Source organism: Ursus maritimus, unplaced genomic scaffold (genome assembly GCF_017311325.1).
Source record: "Ursus maritimus isolate PB19 unplaced genomic scaffold, ASM1731132v1 scaffold_14, whole genome shotgun sequence".
Taxonomy (NCBI): domain Eukaryota; kingdom Metazoa; phylum Chordata; class Mammalia; order Carnivora; family Ursidae; genus Ursus; species Ursus maritimus.
In genome coordinates this window covers 45335880-45354778 of record NW_024423786.1, presented here as the reverse complement: position 1 = coordinate 45354778, position 18899 = coordinate 45335880, and the positions used below count along the sequence as shown (strand labels likewise).

Here is an 18899-nt window from a genome sequence, read left to right as displayed (position 1 = left end):
GTCTTGTTTGCTGCCATTTTCAATGCGAAACCTCCATTTGATGGTTCAAAATGGTTGTTCCCGCTCTGACTCACACCATGGCCTTCCAGCCAGTGGGAAGTGGGAAGGGGAGGTGGATGGCACATCTCTTCTCTTTGAGGGCGTGCTCTGGAAGCAGAATTTGTCACCCCTGGGAGGAGGGTCTCATTGGCAAGAACTTGGCCATCTCCAGCTGCAAGGGAGCCTGGGAATTACGGGGTCAGGGTGAGTGCGGACTCTGCTAACATCTGTGCGCTGCGGGCTTGGTTACAAAAGGAAACACAACAGAATGGCCCCAGGGGACAAATCACAGATAGTGCAGTCACTGATTTGTGGTGTCTAGCGGAGCACAGGCGTAGAAGTTACAGTCAGAGCGAAGTTTTGTTTTTGCCATCCCTCCGGTGCGGAGATGTTCTGTGTTTTGGACCCACTGTGCCTCTCATACAAGCCCCAGTCCTGTCGAAGCTGAGAAAGTTTCTACCCACTCTGGGCTCCAGTTTGGTCATTTTGTAAATGAAAATTTGAGTTCACATTTCCAAGGTCACACCGTAAGTGACCAGAACAGAAAGAAAGAAAGAAAGAAAGATCCCATGTCCTCACTCCCTGTCCCAATGAGGCAAGAACAAAATCCGGGCTTCTCAGACTTGGACTGGCTCTGATTTCAACACTTCCCCCATGACTATTTTACATCTGGAGAAACTGAGGCACGAAACAAGGGAAGGAATTACCTGAAGGCGTTCAGAAAGTCTGGTCTCCAGCTACCTGGGCCAGTGTTTTCTCCCGTGTAACTTGGTGCCTCTCTCTCCTCAGCGATGTTTCAATCAGGACCCAGCAGCGAGCCCTGGGCTGGGTTTGCCCAAATTATCGGCAGATGTTTTGTTTCTTTGGAGCGCCAGCCTTTATTTTTTCACACATGTTGAACTCAAAGAGAAGTCAGAAGCAGAGTCCTTGTTCTCAGCCAATATAATTCCATCTCTGCGTCTTGTCCAACTAGGGCAGGGTTTCTCAACCATGCACTTTTGACATTTGGGACTGGGTCATCCTCTGCAGGGAGGTAGGGGGCATCCTCTGCACTGCACGGTGGTCCGCAGCACCACTGGCCTCCGTCCAGCAGATGGCAGTAGCGCCCCACTTCCCAGTTGTGACAACCAAAAATGTCTCCAGACATTGCCCAGTGTCCCCAGGCTCCAGACATTCCCCAGGAGCAGAATCGCCCCTAGGTGAGAACCACCGAACTTGAGAGACACTTATGACCTCGATGTGATTTGGTCCCTAAGAGCAACATAAACATTACAGCTGAGATCTGAATCTGGCCTGTGACAGCGCTGGCTTCAAAATCCTGGCTCTGCCACTTTCTAGGAGTGTAGCTCTGGACAGGGAACTGAATGTGTGCCTCAGTTTCCCCATCTGTGAAGTAGAGGCCCATTAGAGGACCCCGTAGCTAAGCACAGGAGCTGATGTGGTCACTGTTGTGTCTGTGTGGCCGCAGGCATCACTGCCATGGCGTGGAGCCTGGAGGAGAAGCTTCTGGTTGTTGGCTGCCAGGACGGCATCGTGGCTGTGTGGGACATGGGAGAACAGCAGGTGATTCACATCCTAACTGGACACACAGGTGAGGCTCGGAAAGTGGGGTTTGTCGACTTAGTCATCAAGATGAATAAGATTTCGGGGCGCCTGGGTGGTTCAGTCCATTGAACATCTCACTTCGGCTCAAGTGGTAATCTCAGGGTCCTGGGATCGAGCCCCACGTCCGGCTTTGCTCAGTGGGGAGTCTGCTTGTCCCTCCCCCTCTCCCTCTGTCCCTTCCTCCACTCCTGCTCTCTCTCTCATAAATAAATAAAATGTTCTTTAAAAAAAGATAAATAATGTTTCAACGCCATGTTTTAAAAAATCAAAATTAATGCAAAAAATCCACCATGAATAAATATCAAGCTGTCTTAACGACAGGATCAGCAATAGGGCTGTGCCAAGCCATATGGGAGCCAGCGGCAAAAGGGAAACTCAGTAATCTGGCACCTGCTTAAACTTGGCACCCGGGATGAGCGCCTCGCTCGCCTTACCTTAATCCTGGCCCAAGTCAGACTCCGGTATTTGGGAAGGCAAAATATAGTTACATATTGTAATGAGGACAACAGGGTGTCATCAGCAACAGTAACCAAAGTGACCCACTTAGGGCAGTTAGGTAAGGCATTTCTTCCAGTGGGGACGATTCAGCCAAGACACAAAGGGTGCGAAGAAAGAGGTGGGCGGAGGGCAGAGGGGTAGGGAGAGGAAGAGCATCCCAGGAATGGGAAGCAGCCAGTGCAAAGGCCCTGACAGCAGGAAGGAGGTTGGCGTGTTTGCAGAACAGCAAGGAAGCCATGAGGCTGGAGCTTGAGACATTGTGTCAAATAGAAGAAACAGTCACAAAAGCCCACATTGTGGATATGATTCATTTATACAAAATGTCCAGGACAGGCAGATCCAGAGAGACACAAAACAGAATAGCAGTTGCTAGTTGGGGAGGGAGGAATGGAAAGTGATTGCTCATGGGGATGGGATTTCCTTTTGGGGTGATGGAAATGTTCCAGAATCAGATAGAGGTGATGGTTGCACAACGTTGTGAATTATTATGCCACTGAATTGCACACCTCCAAATGGTGTACATGTTAGGAGAGGAAGGGGAGAGAATGCCAGGTTTTGAAAATATTCTAAATTTAGACCGTGGCGATGGTTGCCCAGCTCTGTGACCATACAAACACCAATGAATTGTACCATTGTCCATGTAATGGGTGAATTTTATGTTTGTGCATTATATTTCTTTTTTTTTTAAGATTTTATTTATTTATTTAACACAGATAGAGACAGCCAGCGAGAGAGGGAACACAAGCAGGGGGAGTGGGAGAGGAAGAAGCAGGCTCATAGCAGAGGAGCCCGATGTGGGGCTCGATCCCATAATGCTGGGATCACGCCCTGAGCCGAAGGCAGACGCCCAACCGCTGTGCCACCCAGGCGCCCCTGTGCATTATATTTCAATAAAGTCTTTTTTTAAGATTTTATTTATTTATTTGAGAAAGAGAGAGAGAGCATGAGCTGGGAGGGGGAGGCAGAGGAAGAAGCAGACTCCCCGCTGAGCAGGAAGCCCCATGTGGGGCTCGATCCAAGGACCCTGAGATCATGACCTGAGCTGAAGGCAGACGCTTAACCGACTAAGCCACCCAGGTGTCCCTCAGTAAAGGTGTTAAAAAATATTATATCATTGTGAACCAAGTATATATACTGTTTCATCATTTTTTTCTCAACATTTGGCCATAATCATTCTTCTCTTTCCATTGACTCTTTTTTCAACAACTTTATTGAGTTGTAATTGGCATACCATTCCACCCGTGTTAAGCGTAGGATACAACAATCTTTGGTAGATTTACTGAGTTGCACTACCGTCACCATAATCCTAGAACTTTCCAGCACCCCAAGGAGTTCTCTTTGCACTGACTGCCCACTTTGTAGTCCATCTCCACCCCCACCCCCAGCTCCGTGGCAACCACCGAGGTGCTTCCTGGGTCTATCCACTTGCCTTTTCTGGACATTTCGTGCAGGTGGAATTGCACATGATGTGATCCTTTGGTGCACCGCCCAGCGTGTGTGAGGCTCGTCCTCGCTGTGCCATGTGGCAGTAGTTGGTCCTCTGCATTGCCGAGTCCATCGTTGCATGGAAGGGACAGCCTGTGTTTATCAGTTGATCACATTGGTTGAAGGACATTTACATGGTTTCCAGTTTGAGGCTGGTATGAGTCTCGCTGCTATGATCCATCGGGTGTCATCTTTATCATGTTGAAATGCAGCAAAAATAGTTCATTCTTTGCAACAGATCATGTTCCAGAATGTATTACATGACTTTTTTGTAATTTATTTTATTCCGCTTTATTTATTTATTTTTTGGTTCTTGCTATTTTAGGCTACTTCTAGTTATCTGCTATTGCGGATAACACTGAGACGAATCTCTTTTTACTCTCATCGATGTTTTTTTTCCCTTCTGTTGAATATTTCCAGTGAGTAGGAGTCTTGAATTGGAGGATGGGAGCATTTCTGCGGGTTTTGAGAAGTGGTATCTTATTGCTTTCCAAATAGGCTCTATGTATGTAACAAAATAACCACCCTCCCCAACCCCAAAGACACCAGCATCAGATGTTCTCAACTTTTTTTTTTTTTCTTCCAAGGGCTGGGAGTGAGGTGGGTCCTGATAGAGTGTCTGTCAAATAAGATTCCATTCATTTTATTATCATCGGGATGGCTAATTCTGTATAGGTCTATTGAATATTTTTATTTTTGTGAGTGTGAGCCGTCTGTTCAAGACCTGAACCCATTTACCAATGGACCTTGATTTATTTTTGAAAAAGTCATCAAACTTTGTAATTAGGGAAACTTAGTAATCAGTTTATTGGCAAAACAGAGAACATTAGAGGCATATATACTAAGGAAAGTGAATGTTTCCCATCACATGCTAGCAAGCTGGATGTTGTTTGTCCTGGCTTGTGAGGAATGATGGTGAAGTTTTTGGGAATGTGGTGCGACGGTTGTCAAACACAGCCATTATTTTCTTAAATTTTTTAAAAGATTTTATTTATTTATTTATTTGAGGGAGAGAGAGAGGAGAGGGACAAGCGGACTCCGTGCTGTGAGCAGAGCCCGATGCTGGGCTTGATCCCGTGACCATGAGATCATGACCTGAGCCAAAATCAAGAGTTGGCTTGAGCAAGCAACTGAGCCACCCCGGGGCCCCAAACACAGCCGTTATAAAATATCCAATTATAGAAGCTTGCAGCTAAATCAGTTCTATTAAAACAAGGTAATAAATACACAAAACTCATCGCTTTTTTTTTTTTAAGAGTTAACATTGTAACACCAGGTCCTTACATTTTTCCCTTCTGTGATAACGTTGAGGCAAATTCTCTGGCTCTCCTCCTTTATGACCTTGCTCTCTCCTGGATATTTCTCTTTCACTGCCTACCCACTTTATTTTTTTTCAAGATTTTATTTATTTGAGAGAGAGAGAATGAGAGAGAGAGCATGAGATGGGGGAGGGTCAGAGGGAGAAGCAGACTCCCCGCCGGGCAGGGAGCCCGATGCGGGACTCGATCCCAGGACTCCAGGATCACGACCTGAGCCAAAGGCAGTCACTCAACCAACTGAGCCACCCAGGTGTCCAAAACTCAGCACTTTCTAGGTATTGTACACACTCTGTTACCCATGCTCTTGGCTACTATACCCGTGTGGTGGAAATGGGGTGCTTGCTACTGGTTTCTCTTTACAATCCTACATTCAATGACATCATGTTAGTGGCTTGAAATCAACCAGGGGTGAGAATATTTATGCCAAGGAAATTGGCAAATGCCACAAATCAGGGCTTTCCCCAAACTCCTTGGAGAGCCAGTTGTGAGACATTTACTAGCATATTGTTGTTCTAGTCCCTTCCCCCAAGGACTGTTTGGGCATACATAAGTATATGTGGTTTTATAGAAAGTCATGTAAGCTTTTGCTTGTATAACCTGTTTTTTTTTTCCCGTAACATCACATATTTTGCCTCTTTCCATATTACGTATATATCTAATTCATTTTAACTGTGGCATAGTGTTCCATGTATGGGGATATTTTGTAACACATTACTATTTATACACACTTTGGGTTTAAAAAATATCCAAATTGGGGTGCCTGGGTGGATCAGGCGTTAAGCGTCTGCCTTCGGCTCAGGGCATGATCCCAGAGTCCTGGGATCGAGCCTCGCATCAGGCTCCTCTGCTCCACTGGGAGCCTGCTTCTTCCTCTCCCACTCCCCCTGCTTGTGTTCCCTCTGTCGCTGGCTGGCTCTCTCTCTGTGTCAAATAAATAAATAAAATCTTTAAAATATATATATATATAAATATATATATATATAAATATATATACATATATATATATATATATCCAAATTGTAACAAATAAAAATTACCCACTCTCCTCCTGTTATTTGAATTATAAAGAAGTAAAACTCCCTTTGGTCTCTCCCATCCGTCAGTCTCCATGGAAGTGATCAGTACTCACAGTTTGTTATATGCCATAAGCAATTTTTTTCTGGGCTTATGCAGACATAGCTCTGTATAGGCTCATGTACTTTGAGTTTTTGTCAAAAGCAGGTGGTGCTATTTTATACAGTGATCTGTAATTTGCTTTTTTCACAATGTATTGTAATGATACTTTGTAGCGGCTGAGAGCTTGGGCTCTGGGCTGGAATCCTGGCTCCACTACTTATTAACCATGCGGTTTTGGATAAGTTACTGTACTCAGCTGTGCCTCTGTTTCCGTATCTGTACAATGGGATAATAATAGTACCTCATAGCATTTTTATGAGATTAAAGGAGTTTAATGTATGCAAAGTACTAACCACTACACTTGGCACATAGAAAACCCCCGGTAAGTATTGGCTGTTGTAATAATTTATTACGTTTAAGTGTATATGTAGATCTATCTTATTATTTTTAATGGCTGCATGACATTCTTTATAAGGATGTACGATATTATTTAACAACTCCCTTTTCATAAATAGGTGGTTTGTAATTTTATTTTTAGAAGACAACACTGCAACTAACATCCTATATCTTTACCCACCTATGCTATTATTTCAGCAAAGACACATTCCTGGAAGTGAAATTTCTGAGGCAAATTGTATGGACATTTTCCCTTTTCCCCTCTTTTTCTGAGCATTTTATTTCCAAATAATTCTAGACTCACAAGAAGTTGCTAAAATAGTGCAGAGAAGTCCCTCGTACCCTGTATCACTTTCCCAGAATGGCAACATCTTATGTAACTATAGTGTATTAACAAAACCAAGAGACAACACATTTTAACTTTTAGTAAGTGTTACCAAATTACCCTCTACAAATTCATATCAATTTATACTTCCATCAGCAAAGTATGAAAGTAACTTATTTCTTGTATCTTTGGTAGCAGTCCAGGGATCAATCTTTAAAATTTTTGCCAGGGGAGCCTGGATGGCTCACTAGGTTAAATGTCTGACCCTTGATTTCAGCTCAGGTCATGATCTCAGGGTCATTAAGCCCTGTGTAGGGCTCCTCACTGAGCGTGGAGCCTGCTTAAGACTCTCTCCCTCTCCCTCTGCCCCTCCCTTCCAACTTGTGCGTGCACACATGCGCGTGCTTTCTCTCTCTTAAAAAAATTGCCAATATTTTGCATAATAATGGTATATTGGTATTTCATCTTGCATTTTTGTGATTACTAGTGAGGTTGCATATCATTTTCTAATGCTTATTGTGTACGTGTACTATATTTGTAAATTTCCTGTTTATATTCTTGGTCCAATTTCTGAGTAGGTTGTTTGCATTTTCCCTGCTTATTTGGAAGAAACTTTTGTTTATTAAGGAGAGTATCCATTATCTGTTATATATTACAGATATTTTCTCTTCATCTGTCATATGACTTTCAACTATATATTCAACTTATCCTCCTGAAATTTTGCATATTTACGTAATCCAGTTGATCAAATTTCCCTCTTTATGTCTTCCAAGTTTCATGTTTTGCTTGGAAAATATCTCTCCAAGATTGTAAAGTCTTCTCTATAACCTTATCTTGTTTTTACACGTTTATTGATTTTAAGCACTCCCTGGATGATGCTGAACTTTTGTAAATTTCAGCGATCTCTGTTTATCACATTCACATATGGACAATTGCTTTAATCACAGCCAGTTTGGGGCTCTTAATTGAGTTTTGCCACATTCCATTATTTGTAATTTGCTTATGTTTGAATCCATCATCTTTTCTAAACCAACAGGCATTTTGGGAGTTGGAAGTCAAAAATGTTTCCAGCTAATATATTCTCCCTAACCCTGGTCTACTGCAGGAGAGGTGAGGTGTGTGGAGGTGTTTGCCAAAGGGACGCTCGCCCTCTCTGCCTCAAAGGACCACACACTGCGTTTGTGGGATTTACTCTCTGGGCAGGAGAAATTCACCATTTGGGATGGAGGTTCAAAATCTCCCACTGACCCTGAGATCTGGAGTCTTCACATGGATGAAGCAAAGAAGGTTGTGTATGTGGCATCTGGCTCAAAGGTAACTAACACCTGCCCTGTTTGCAAAGGAAAGCTGCAACCAGAACATTCCAAGACTGCATATGCTATTTCTAGGAGGTGGGTCTCCCCGATACGGGGCGGGCATAAACAGGGGTGCACAATCGCTGGATAGGATGCCATAAAGGGTTTCAAACTTGGATTAGATGATCTTGACAGTTCTTTCCGACCCTAAGAGTTGAGATCTTTCACCTTTTTTTTTTTTTAAGATATATTTATTGGGGTACCTGGGTGGCTCAGTTGGTTAAGCCTCTGACTCTTGATTTCTGCTCAGGTCATGATCTCAAGGTCATGAGATGAAGCCCCACATTGGGCTTGAGGCTCACCGGGGTGTCTGCTTGAGATCCTCTCTCTCCCTCACCCTCTGCCCCTCTCCCTGAACTCTCTTACACACACTCTCTCTAAAAATAATCAATAAATAAAGTATCGGTGGGGAGGGGCAGAGGAGAGAATCTTCAAGCAGGCTCCCCACTCAGCAGGGAGCTGATGGGGCGGGGGGCTCCATCTCATGACCCATGAGATCATGACCTGAGCAGAAACCAAGAGTTGGAGGCTTAACTGACTGAGCCACCCAGGTACACTTAATTTTTTTTAATTGGTCATTTTTAGTGCTATAAATTTCCCTCTGAGTACAGCCTTACTTGCATCCCACAAACCTTACTCTGTCATGTTATCATTTACCTTCAGTTTAAAATACTTTCAGATTTCCCTTTTGATTTGCTCTTTGGTCCGTGGGCTATTTAGAAGTATGCTCTTCATTCCCAGATATTTGAAAAGTTCCCAGGTAGCTTACTTTTTTCCTTCCTAACTTAATTTCATTTGTATGATGAATACTTTCAAATGTATTGAGACTCATTTTAGGGTCTCTCTTGGTAAATGTTCCCCATACATCTGAAAACAATATGTATTCTGCTGTGTTATTCCTTTATGTCAATTATAACCCTATGATCTGAGTGTGTGATGAATAGAGACACAGTAGCACAGCGGGTGAAAGAAAGTTTAGGAACTAAAGGCATGGGGGAAAGTCTGTACCTAACTCCCAGTTGACTTCTTTGCAAGTTGAGTGATCTTGAATGTCACCCTCCCGCTCTGCCTCCATTCTTCATCTGCCTGATGAGATTGTGACTGAAACACCTGGCATAGTGCTTGGTGCATAGTAAGCACCAAATACTCAATAGCTATTAATTATTATATTTTATTAGTAGCGGGCAGTTGTTAACATAAATAATATTGGTGGTTTATCAACTGTGCTGTCCAATATGGCAGGTCACCAGCCAAATGTGGCTACTGAGCCCTTGAAATGTGCCTATTCTGAATTGAGATGTGTTGTAAGTACAAAACACACACTGGCTTTCAAAGCCTTAGTACCATAGAAACAATGTAAAAGAGTTCAATAGGAATTTGATATTGATTACATGTTGCCATGATAACATTTGGACATAGGGTTAAACAAAATACATTATTTAAATCAATTTCACTTGTTTCTTCCTACTTTTTTTAAAGGGACTAATATAAAATTTGAAGTCACACAGCTTGCATTATACTGTTCTTGACAGTGCAGGCTTAAATATTAGAGACGTGTTGACTGATTTCAAAAACTGGTTAAAGAAATCATTTTTTTTTATCAGCAGAAGTTTGGGAAACACAATAAAGAAATAAGAAATAATAGGGGCACCTGGGTGGCTCAGTCGGTTGAGCATCTGACTCTTGGTTTCAGCTGGGGTCATGATCTCAGGGTTGTGAGGTCGAGGCGGTGTTGGGCTCTGCACTCAGCAGGGAGTCTGCTTGGGATTCTCTTCCTCTACCTCTTCCCTCACTCAGTCACTCTCTCTTGCTCTCCCTCTCTCTAAAATAAACAAATCTAAAAGAAAGAAGAAAGAAAGAAAGAAAGAAAGAAAGAAAGAAAGAAAGAAAGAAAAAGAAAAGAAAAGAAAAGAAAAGAAAAGAAAAGAAAAGAAAAGAAAAGAAAAAAGAAATAAGGGCACCTGGGTGGCTCAGTCGGTTAAACGTCTGCCTTTGGCTCAGGTCATAATCCCAAGGTTCTGGGATCAAACCCCATGTCAGGCACCTTGCTCATCAGGGAGCCTGCTTCTCCCTCTGCCTTTGCCTGCTGTTCCCCCTGCTTGTGCCCTCTCTCTCTCTCTCTCTGTCAAATAAATACATAAAATCTTTTTTAAAAAGGGGCGCCTGGGTGGCTCAGTCGTTAAGCGTCTGCCTTCGGCTCAGGGCGTGATCCCGGCGTTATGGGATCGAGCCCCACATCAGGCTCCTCTGCTGGGAGCCTGCTTCTTCCTCTCCCACTCCCCCTGCTTGTGTTCCCTCTCTCGCTGGCTGTCTCTATCTCCATCAAATGAATAAATAAAATCTTTTTAAAAAATTTTTAAAAAGGCTTTAAAAAAAAGAAATAAGAAATAAGAATTAATCCCAAAGACAACCACTGTTTTAACATATGTATGAGTTTGTTTCTGTGGAATGTGTGTGCACATACAAGTGTGTATGTGTGTGTAAGTATAACACAAAATGGGGATAAAAATGGGGATAGAAAGCTAGCTATGCAGCTTTAAAAATCTATCTTTATTTGCCCATACCTCAAACTTTCTTCAGAAACAGCAGGCTTAGTGATTTTGTGAGATGTCCTGCATTGACTCCACTATCAGTTCATTAAACTGATCCCTTCCTACTGGACATATAGGTTGTTTCCAGTTCTTTGTACTTTCAAATAACTGAGACAACTTTTCTTATACATAGATCTTTGTATCTCTCATTTTTTTAAGGTTTTATTTATTTATTTGAGAAAGAGAGCAAGTGCACACACATGTGTGCCCTCCCCCTCGAGTTGGATGAAGGAGTAGAAGGAGAAGGAGACTCCCTGCTGAGCGGGGAGCTCCATCCCAGGTCCTCAAGATCATGACCTGAGCCCAAGGCAGACGCTTTACCGACTGAGCCACCGAGGCGCCCCTCTCCTTATTTCTTTAGAGTAAACCCCAAAAGTAGAATTAATGGGCAAATGTTTACTCTTTAAATGGTTGCTATTGATTTTTTAAGAGATTTTATTTATTTATTCATTTGAGAGAGAGAGTGAGAGAGAGCAGGAGTGGGGGTAGGGGCACAGGGAGACACAGACTTCCCCCTGAGGGGCTCTATCCCGGGACTCTGGGATCACAACCTGAGCTGAAGGCAGACTCCTAACTGACTGAGCCACCCAGGTGCCCCGGTTACTATTGATTTTAAAAGGTACTTTTTTTGGTGAGGTTAACTATGAAACCTGCCGTATTCAATAATTACTTGTAGTGGACAGATACATGAATGCATACAGTATGGCTGACTTTTTCCCCCATTTTTAAGATTTATTTTGGAGAAATTTTAGGTTCATGGACATGTTATAAAGCTATTATAGAGAGTTCCCGTATACCCTGCTATCCAGTCTTCGGTCATGTCAGCATCTTGCATACCCAGGAAACATCTGTCACAGCTAAGGCATGAATACTGGTAAAGTTTCTAGCAACCTCACTCAGACTTGACTCCGATTTCATCAGTTTTTCCACAAATGTCCTTTTGCTGCTCTAGGATCTAATCCAGGATACCTCTCCCCTCTGCCTTTTTTTTTTTTTTTGGCACTAACTGTTGAAAATAAAATGCACGCACTATGAAAAAACACAGTTTTTGCAGCCGACTCCAGAGTCTCTCACTGAGATTTCTCTTCCTTGGCATGATTCCATCAGGTCAGTGCTTGGAATCTGGAAACTGCAGAGCTGGTTTTCCATATCCTGGGAGATGTCTCCGACCGATGGATGTGCACAGCGGCACTGGCTTCTCGGGCCGCGCTGCTGACCGTGTCTGAGGTTGGCGTGGTCAGTCTGTGGAGCTCAGCCACAGGAAAACTGCAGGGGAAGCAACATTTGTCCAGCGTCAGAGAAGAAACACCTACCTGTGGGGTCTCGGTCCAGAAGCAGGGCAAGATGGTGACGGGGTTTAGCAAGGGCTCCATCTCTTGGGTAAGTCCCTCTCCTGAATGTGGTGCCCGCACCGCTCAGCTCCAACGTGCCCAGGGGTCCCAGAAGTGGGGAGAAGCCACTTCACCTTTGATCATTTCATAAATGACATTTGGTGTCTTCACAAAAATGTCTCTAGACATTGCCAATTGTCCTCGGCCGGCGGGGGTGGCACAAAATTGCCCTCCCCACCCCTTGAGAACCGCTGCCCCGGACACATAAAGTGAACAAAGCAAACTTGCAGAAGAGTGTCTCTGATGGGTCGTGCAAGTGCTCATCTCTGCAAACAGATGCCCCGCAAAGCAGACAACGGTCCCTTCTGGGGGGAGGGGAGGATGGCAGGAAAGGTGAAGAGAGGTTCATGGTGTGCTCTGGATACTTCTTTTTTTCCCCCCACCTTATACGGTATTGTTGTTTAATTTTTTAAGTTTTAAAGGAAACATGTTTTTAAAGATTTTATTTATTTGTTTATTTGAAAGGAGAGAGAGCACAGGCAGGGGCAGAGGGAGAGGGAGAAGCAGGCTCCCTGCTGAGCAGGGAGCCCAATGTGGGACTCGATCCCAGGATCTTAGGATCATGACCTGAGCCGAAGGCAGACGCTTAACCGACTGAGCCACCCAGGCGCCCCAAGAAACATGTTTAAAAAAAAATCATCAATAACAGCCACGGGGAAATTCACTTTCTCCTACCCCTGCTAAATAAAGGTGAACAAATTTATATTTTCTAAGTATTGGCTTGGATTGGTGCAAACAACTCACTTTTCTTGGCCCCCCCATGTGTCCCGTCTGTGCCCCTCACTGAGATAACTAGCAGACAGCTTTTGGCTCATGGACTGGTGGCGGTCAGATACTCAGAAGTCAGTAGCTGGACTGGGGCTGCGGGACTGAGGAATGAACCATCCTCTTAGGTCTGAACAAAATTAGTTCTGAAACTCGGGAACGGGGAGAAACCAGTGTTTCGATCTTATCTGAGATCTCCAGCACTCCCCCAGGGGCAGAAAACAAATGCTGGAATGTTCTCCAGGTCTCTGAGTTGATTACAAAAACAGCATCAACAACAATAATACTAGCTGCCAGGGTTTGAAGGCTGACTGTGTGCCGGGGGTGGGGGCGGTGGGCATTCTACGCACTTCTCAGGCCATGATGGCCCTGTGCCGTGGTCTTGTATCATTGCCCATTTCACAGATCAGGAAACTAAGGCACCCAAGGGCTAAGGCATTTGCTTAGAAACTGATGAGTGGCAGAGCCTTGCATCCAAGCTCCCGACCCTGGACCCTTTACCCCTGAAAATACTTGATAGGCACCCTTGACTTTGTACAGGTTTCCCCCGAAGGAGACAGCCTGCTGGAGAAGCTTCCGGAAGCCGTGAGGTTCCTGGTACTCTCTGAAGACGAGTCCCTTCTTGCTGCAGGTAGCGTCTAGCTCTTATTCGGAGCCATGAGGAGGCAACCCCGGGTTTGGTTGGAAGAGCAGACGGGCTTGGGGCAAGGCAGGGAGGCCGTCTTAGACCAGCGGCTGGCAAACCTTTTCTGCAGCGGGCCACACGGTATGCATTTTTGGCTTTGCAGACCCGGTGGTCTCTGTCGACCCAAATCAAGCCAGTCCCTGTAATGTGGAAGCCACCACAGATGCTGTCTCACGTAGGCGTGGCTGCGCGCCGGTCAGACCTCGTTTATGAAGGCAGAAATTTGGATTTCGTATCGTGTTCACCTGTCAGAAAACAGGAATCATATTTTTATTTTCGTGAAACTATTTAAAAATGTGAAAAGTCTTCTGAGCTCACAGGTCATACACAAGTAGATGGTGGGCCAGCTGTGGCCCATGGGCTGTAGCTTGCCAACCCCTGTTCGTTATCTCTGAGATGGGGTGGTTATCCCTGCCAGACGGGTACAGGGATGGAGGGGTGCCGCGTGAGAGGATGGGGTGCACTCAGGGGTGAGCCAGCCCACGCGACCCCTGCTTTTAGGGGCTCTCAGGCTAGCAGACGGTAAGGTAGCCACAAGGAAGAGTGGTTGGTGCAATGACCAGACAAGAATCAAGGGTTATAGGAGGGTGTGACGGGTTTCCCTTCTTGAGTCTGAAGCAATCAGGGAAGGCTTCCTAGGCGGTGACCAACAGATACTCTTCAGCCTGATTTTTTTTTTTTTAAGACTATGTTTTAAAGATCAGTTTTGAAGGGTGCCTGGCTGGTTCCGTCAGAGGAGTGTGTGACTCTTGATCTCAGGGTCGTAAGTTCAAGCCCCACCTTGGGTGTAGAGATTACTTAAATAAATAAATATTTTTAGAAAATCAGATTGGGGGGCGCCTGGGTGGCGCAGTCGTTAAAGCGTCTGCCTTCGGCTCAGGGCGTGATCCTGGCGATCCGGGATCGAGTCCCACATCAGGCTCCTCCGCTGGGAGCCTGCTTCTTCCTCTCCCACTCCCCCTGCTGTGTTCCCTCTCTCGCTGGCTGTGTCTCTGTCACATAAATAAATAAAATCTTTAAAAAAAAAAAAAAAAAAAAAAAAAGAAAATCAGATTGGGGTTTGCAGCCAAATTGAGCAGAAAGTGCAGAGATTTCCCTTATACCTCCTACCCCCTATACTCACAGCCTCCTCCAATATCAGCACCCCCCCCACTAGGGGGTCGCATTTGCTATAAACGATGAACTGCACAGACACGTCATTGTCACGCAGAGTCCGTGGCTTACCTTACAGTTCAGTCCGGGTGTTGTACATTCTGTGGGTTTGGACAGACGTAATCTCATGTGTAATGATATATGTTCACCATCATAATCTCAGGGTATTTGTTCTGCCCTAAAATTAGCCTGATTGTTTTTTAAAGACTTTATTTATTTATTTGAGCAAAAGAGGTGGAGATAGCAACAGAGATAGCGAAAGAGAGCACAAGCGGGGAAGAGAGGGAGCCCTACACGGGGCTCGATCCCAGGACCCCGGGATCATGACCTGAGCCAAAAGCAGATGCTTAACTGACTGAGCCTCCCAGGCGCCCCCAGCCTGATTTTTATAAAGCCATTTCCAGCAATCAAAGACAACAGTAGACCAGTGCTGTCCAGTAAGGCAAACCACAAACGTGAGCCACGTTTGTAACCGAGTGTCCTCATGACCCTATTGAAAAAGGCAAAAAGATGCAGGTGTCATTCGTGTTAATAACATATCTTGTTGAATCCAACACATCCAAAAATTCGACATGAAATTGATATAAAAATTATTAATGGTCTATTTCACATTTTAAAAAATTCTTGTGCGAAGGATATGAAACCTGGCACATGTTGTCCACTGACAGCTCGTCTCAACTTGGCTCAGCCACAGTAAGAGCCACACGTGGCTCGTGGTGACCATACCCACATGGAGAGCGCAGGTCTAAGAAATAAACAGCCTCTGAGCCTGACTGATGGATGATTGACTGATCATACATCTTCCATCCTGTTTCCAGAAGAATTTTAGGTGGTGTAAGTATGTGTGAAATGCAGCATGGGGAATAGGAATGACAGAAGAAATAAAAACGAGGGCTAGAGGCACACCATGGAATCAGGACCAAGGCCAAAGGCACTGAGGACCTCAGTGACTTAGAGCCTCATCACAGTGGGTCTCCAGTGGGGCTCTGTCCAGCAGCCAGTGAAGAGGGGCCTGAACGGCTTCCCCATCCACAATGTTGGGACCCCACCCATTGCTCAGGAGATGTACCCTGATCCCAACTTAGATCAGGCAGGGATTTCTTCCAAGTGTCATAAACGGAATTGCGGCTCTGGCGTCCCCAAGATCACCATCAGGTCTGATGATTTGCTAGGGCTCAAAGAACTCAGGCTCGTGCTCGAAAGGATACAGATGAAGATCAATGAAGGGTAGAGGCACTTGGGGCTGAGTCCAGAAGGCACCTGGCACGAGCTTCCTGCTGTCCCCTCCCCGTGGAGTCACGGGGACAGCACCTACTTCTCTCAACAACAGGGTGTGACGACAGTGTCCCGCCAACTAGGGAAGCTCACCCCACCTTGATGGCCAGGATTTTTCCTGGGGGTCTGTTATGTGGATCCGGCTGACCACCTACACAGCTGACCTCAGTCTCTAACACCCCCTGAGGTCAAGCCGATACCACGTGTCCCAAAGCTCCCACCATAAATCACATGTGAGCACACGCCATCCCGTGGGCCCAAGGCCTCAGAAAACAAGGAGACTTTGATCAAGCAGGGCATTCCAGGGGCCTAGAGGGCAGCTCTCAGGAGCCAGGCAAGGACCAAACCATGCGTGTGCGGGATGTCAACAACACCAAGCTGCTCAGTTAATCCTTTACCGCTCAAGAATGGAATGCAGATATCCTTGGATAGCAGATGTCCTGATGCACTTGATCCGTTTCCAGTAACGTCCTTCTGTGTGAGCCTCAGGTTCCAGTCGAGTTCAGCGAAACAATTCCATGGAGGGCCTGGAGAGGCAGTAAGATGGGCTGTCAGCCCCCAGCTTCTCCTGCGCCGACTTGATTCTGGCATTTCCAGGAAATGGAACTGAGTTGGTGCAGGCCAGGTGCATAGCACACAGCCCCAAACCATCACCCCCAGGGCTGCGGGCCCTGGAAGAGCTGCATAACCTGGCCTTTGCCCACTTTCCTGCACCGCCAGGGGTCCTCTCAACAAAGCATTCACCCACCCCATTTTGGAACACACATGAGCTAGTCGCCCTGGGTGGGGAGCCCGAGAAAATGCAGAACGCCCATTGTGAATACAGAATACAGTTAAATTTCAGATAAACAACCAATCAAGCTTTCAGTATAAGTATATCCCATGTAATATTTGGGATATACTTATACTAATCAGAATTTCACTGTTTATCTGAAATTCAAATTTAATGGAGTTGTCCCTTGGGTTTTTTGCTTTGTGTTGCTTTGTGTTAAATCTAGCAACCCTCTCTCTCCCTCATCTCCCGCTCCTCCACTCCGCCCCAGCCACACTGGCCTCTGTGTTGCTCCTGAGACATACCCAGGCCTCTCCTACCTCCTGCTCTTCCAGTGCCTGCCCCCTTCTCATATGGCTGTTCCAATGTCCTGTGGTTGCTGTAACAAACGACCACACAAACGTGATGGCTCTGACACAATAGTAATCTCTCTTCTCACAGTTCTAGAGGCCGGAAGTCCAAAATCAAGATGTGGGCAGGGTCACGCTCCCTCCAAAGGCTCTGGAGAAGAATCCTTCTCTCTCTTTTTTTGCCCTTTGAGCTTCTGCCTTGTGATTCTTTGACTTGTGGCCACATGTCTCGGTCTCTGCTTCTGCCTCCATGTTGCCTTCACCGCCATGTGTGTCTCTGTGTCGTCATATCTCACGGCACCCAGTCCCCTGACTTCATTGTCCTCATCACAGACTGTAACTGCTTTCTTTTCCTTCCTATCTTCCTCCTTCCCTCCCTTCCATCTTCAAAACATGCCTACGTATGTCCAGTTTTGTGCTGGTTCTGGGACGCTGCGAGCAGCCCAGACAGGCAGTCCCAGGGTTCCAGAAACAAATAGTCTTGTGATAACAGATGACTTGGCTGTTTCCTGTGAGGTTATTGATCAATGCGGTCTGCTGCCCCCCTCTCCGCAGCTACAGGCTAGGTGAGGATGTCTCTCTTGTTCAACACCGTATTCCTCCCACCTCCTTGTAGCAGGTGCTCAGAAAAATCTTTGTTGACTGAACTGAATTACTCTCGAGCTCCTCCAGGAGTGAAAGGGGTAATCCCATGCCTTGCATTTCAGGGTTTGGAAGATCTGTGCGGATATTCTTGGCCGACTCACAGGGGTTTCATCGATTCATGGCCACTGACCTTGAACATGAGGACATAGTGGAGACAGCCGGTTTTGGTCCTGAGAACAATCTGATTATTACTAGCTCCCGGGACGCACTCATTCAGGTGAGGGATCAGCCTCACTCCGCCTCTGACATAGAAAGTATGATTCCTTAGGGGTCTTTTTGCTTCAAAATATAGAGATAAAACCTAGTACAGGTGAGGGGCGCCTGGGTGGCGCAGTCGTTAAGCTTCTGCCTTGGGCTCAGGGCGTGATCCCAGCGTTCTGGGATCTAGTCCCACATCAGTCTCCTCCATTAGGAGCCTGCTTCTTCCTCTCCCACCCCCTGCTTGTGTTCCCTCTCTCGCTGGCTCTCTCTCTGTCAAATAAATAAATAAAATTAAAAAAAAAAACCCTAGTACAGGTGAAACAGGGCAGGTCATTGGGAGGATGTGGGGGAGGGATCCCCGAGACCCAGCGACAGACCTGGGGGTGGGGGGCGGGAATTACCAAAATGTTCAACAAAGGATATAGCGTTCCCACCGAAACCTGAAAACCTGGGAGGATTTTGGCCTTCAGAGTGGGGCAGGGTTGGGGGTACATGGAGGAAAATTCCCATTGAGCTCAAAGTTGTCCTGCTGGTGAGAGAAGTACATAATAAACTAGCGGTTCTCGGAGCGCCTGGGTGGCTCCGTCAGTCAAGCATCTGACTCTTGATTTCAGCTCAGGTCACGATCGCAGAGTCTTGAGATCGAGCCCTATGTGGGGCTCTATACTCAGCAGGGAGTCTGCTTGAGGATTCTCTCTCTCTTCCTCTGTCCCTCCCCACCGCTCTCTGTCTATATATATAAAAAAATAAAAAAATAACACAAGTAGCCGTTCTCCAACATTCTGGCCTTAGGACTGCTTTACATTCTTAAAGATTATTGAGGACCCCAAAAAGCTTTTGTTTATGTCTGTTATATCATTTTGGTTGATAATTTTTTACCAAATGATTTATTTTGGAATAGTTTTCAGACTTACAGAAGAGTTGCCAAAAAAGC

General features: G+C 45.6%; 1 protein-coding gene across 1 annotated transcript in view; it reads left to right on the top strand.

The window, feature by feature from the left end:
- NWD1 (NACHT and WD repeat domain containing 1) overlaps positions 1-18899 on the top strand; it is a 56429-nt gene that overhangs the window by 28105 nt on the left and 9425 nt on the right. Inside the window, 5 exon segments of the mRNA XM_008703968.2 lie at positions 1508-1630; positions 7889-8097; positions 11837-12109; positions 13426-13516; positions 17827-17981. Of these exon segments, the coding sequence (XP_008702190.1) occupies positions 1508-1630; positions 7889-8097; positions 11837-12109; positions 13426-13516; positions 17827-17981 (851 nt within the window).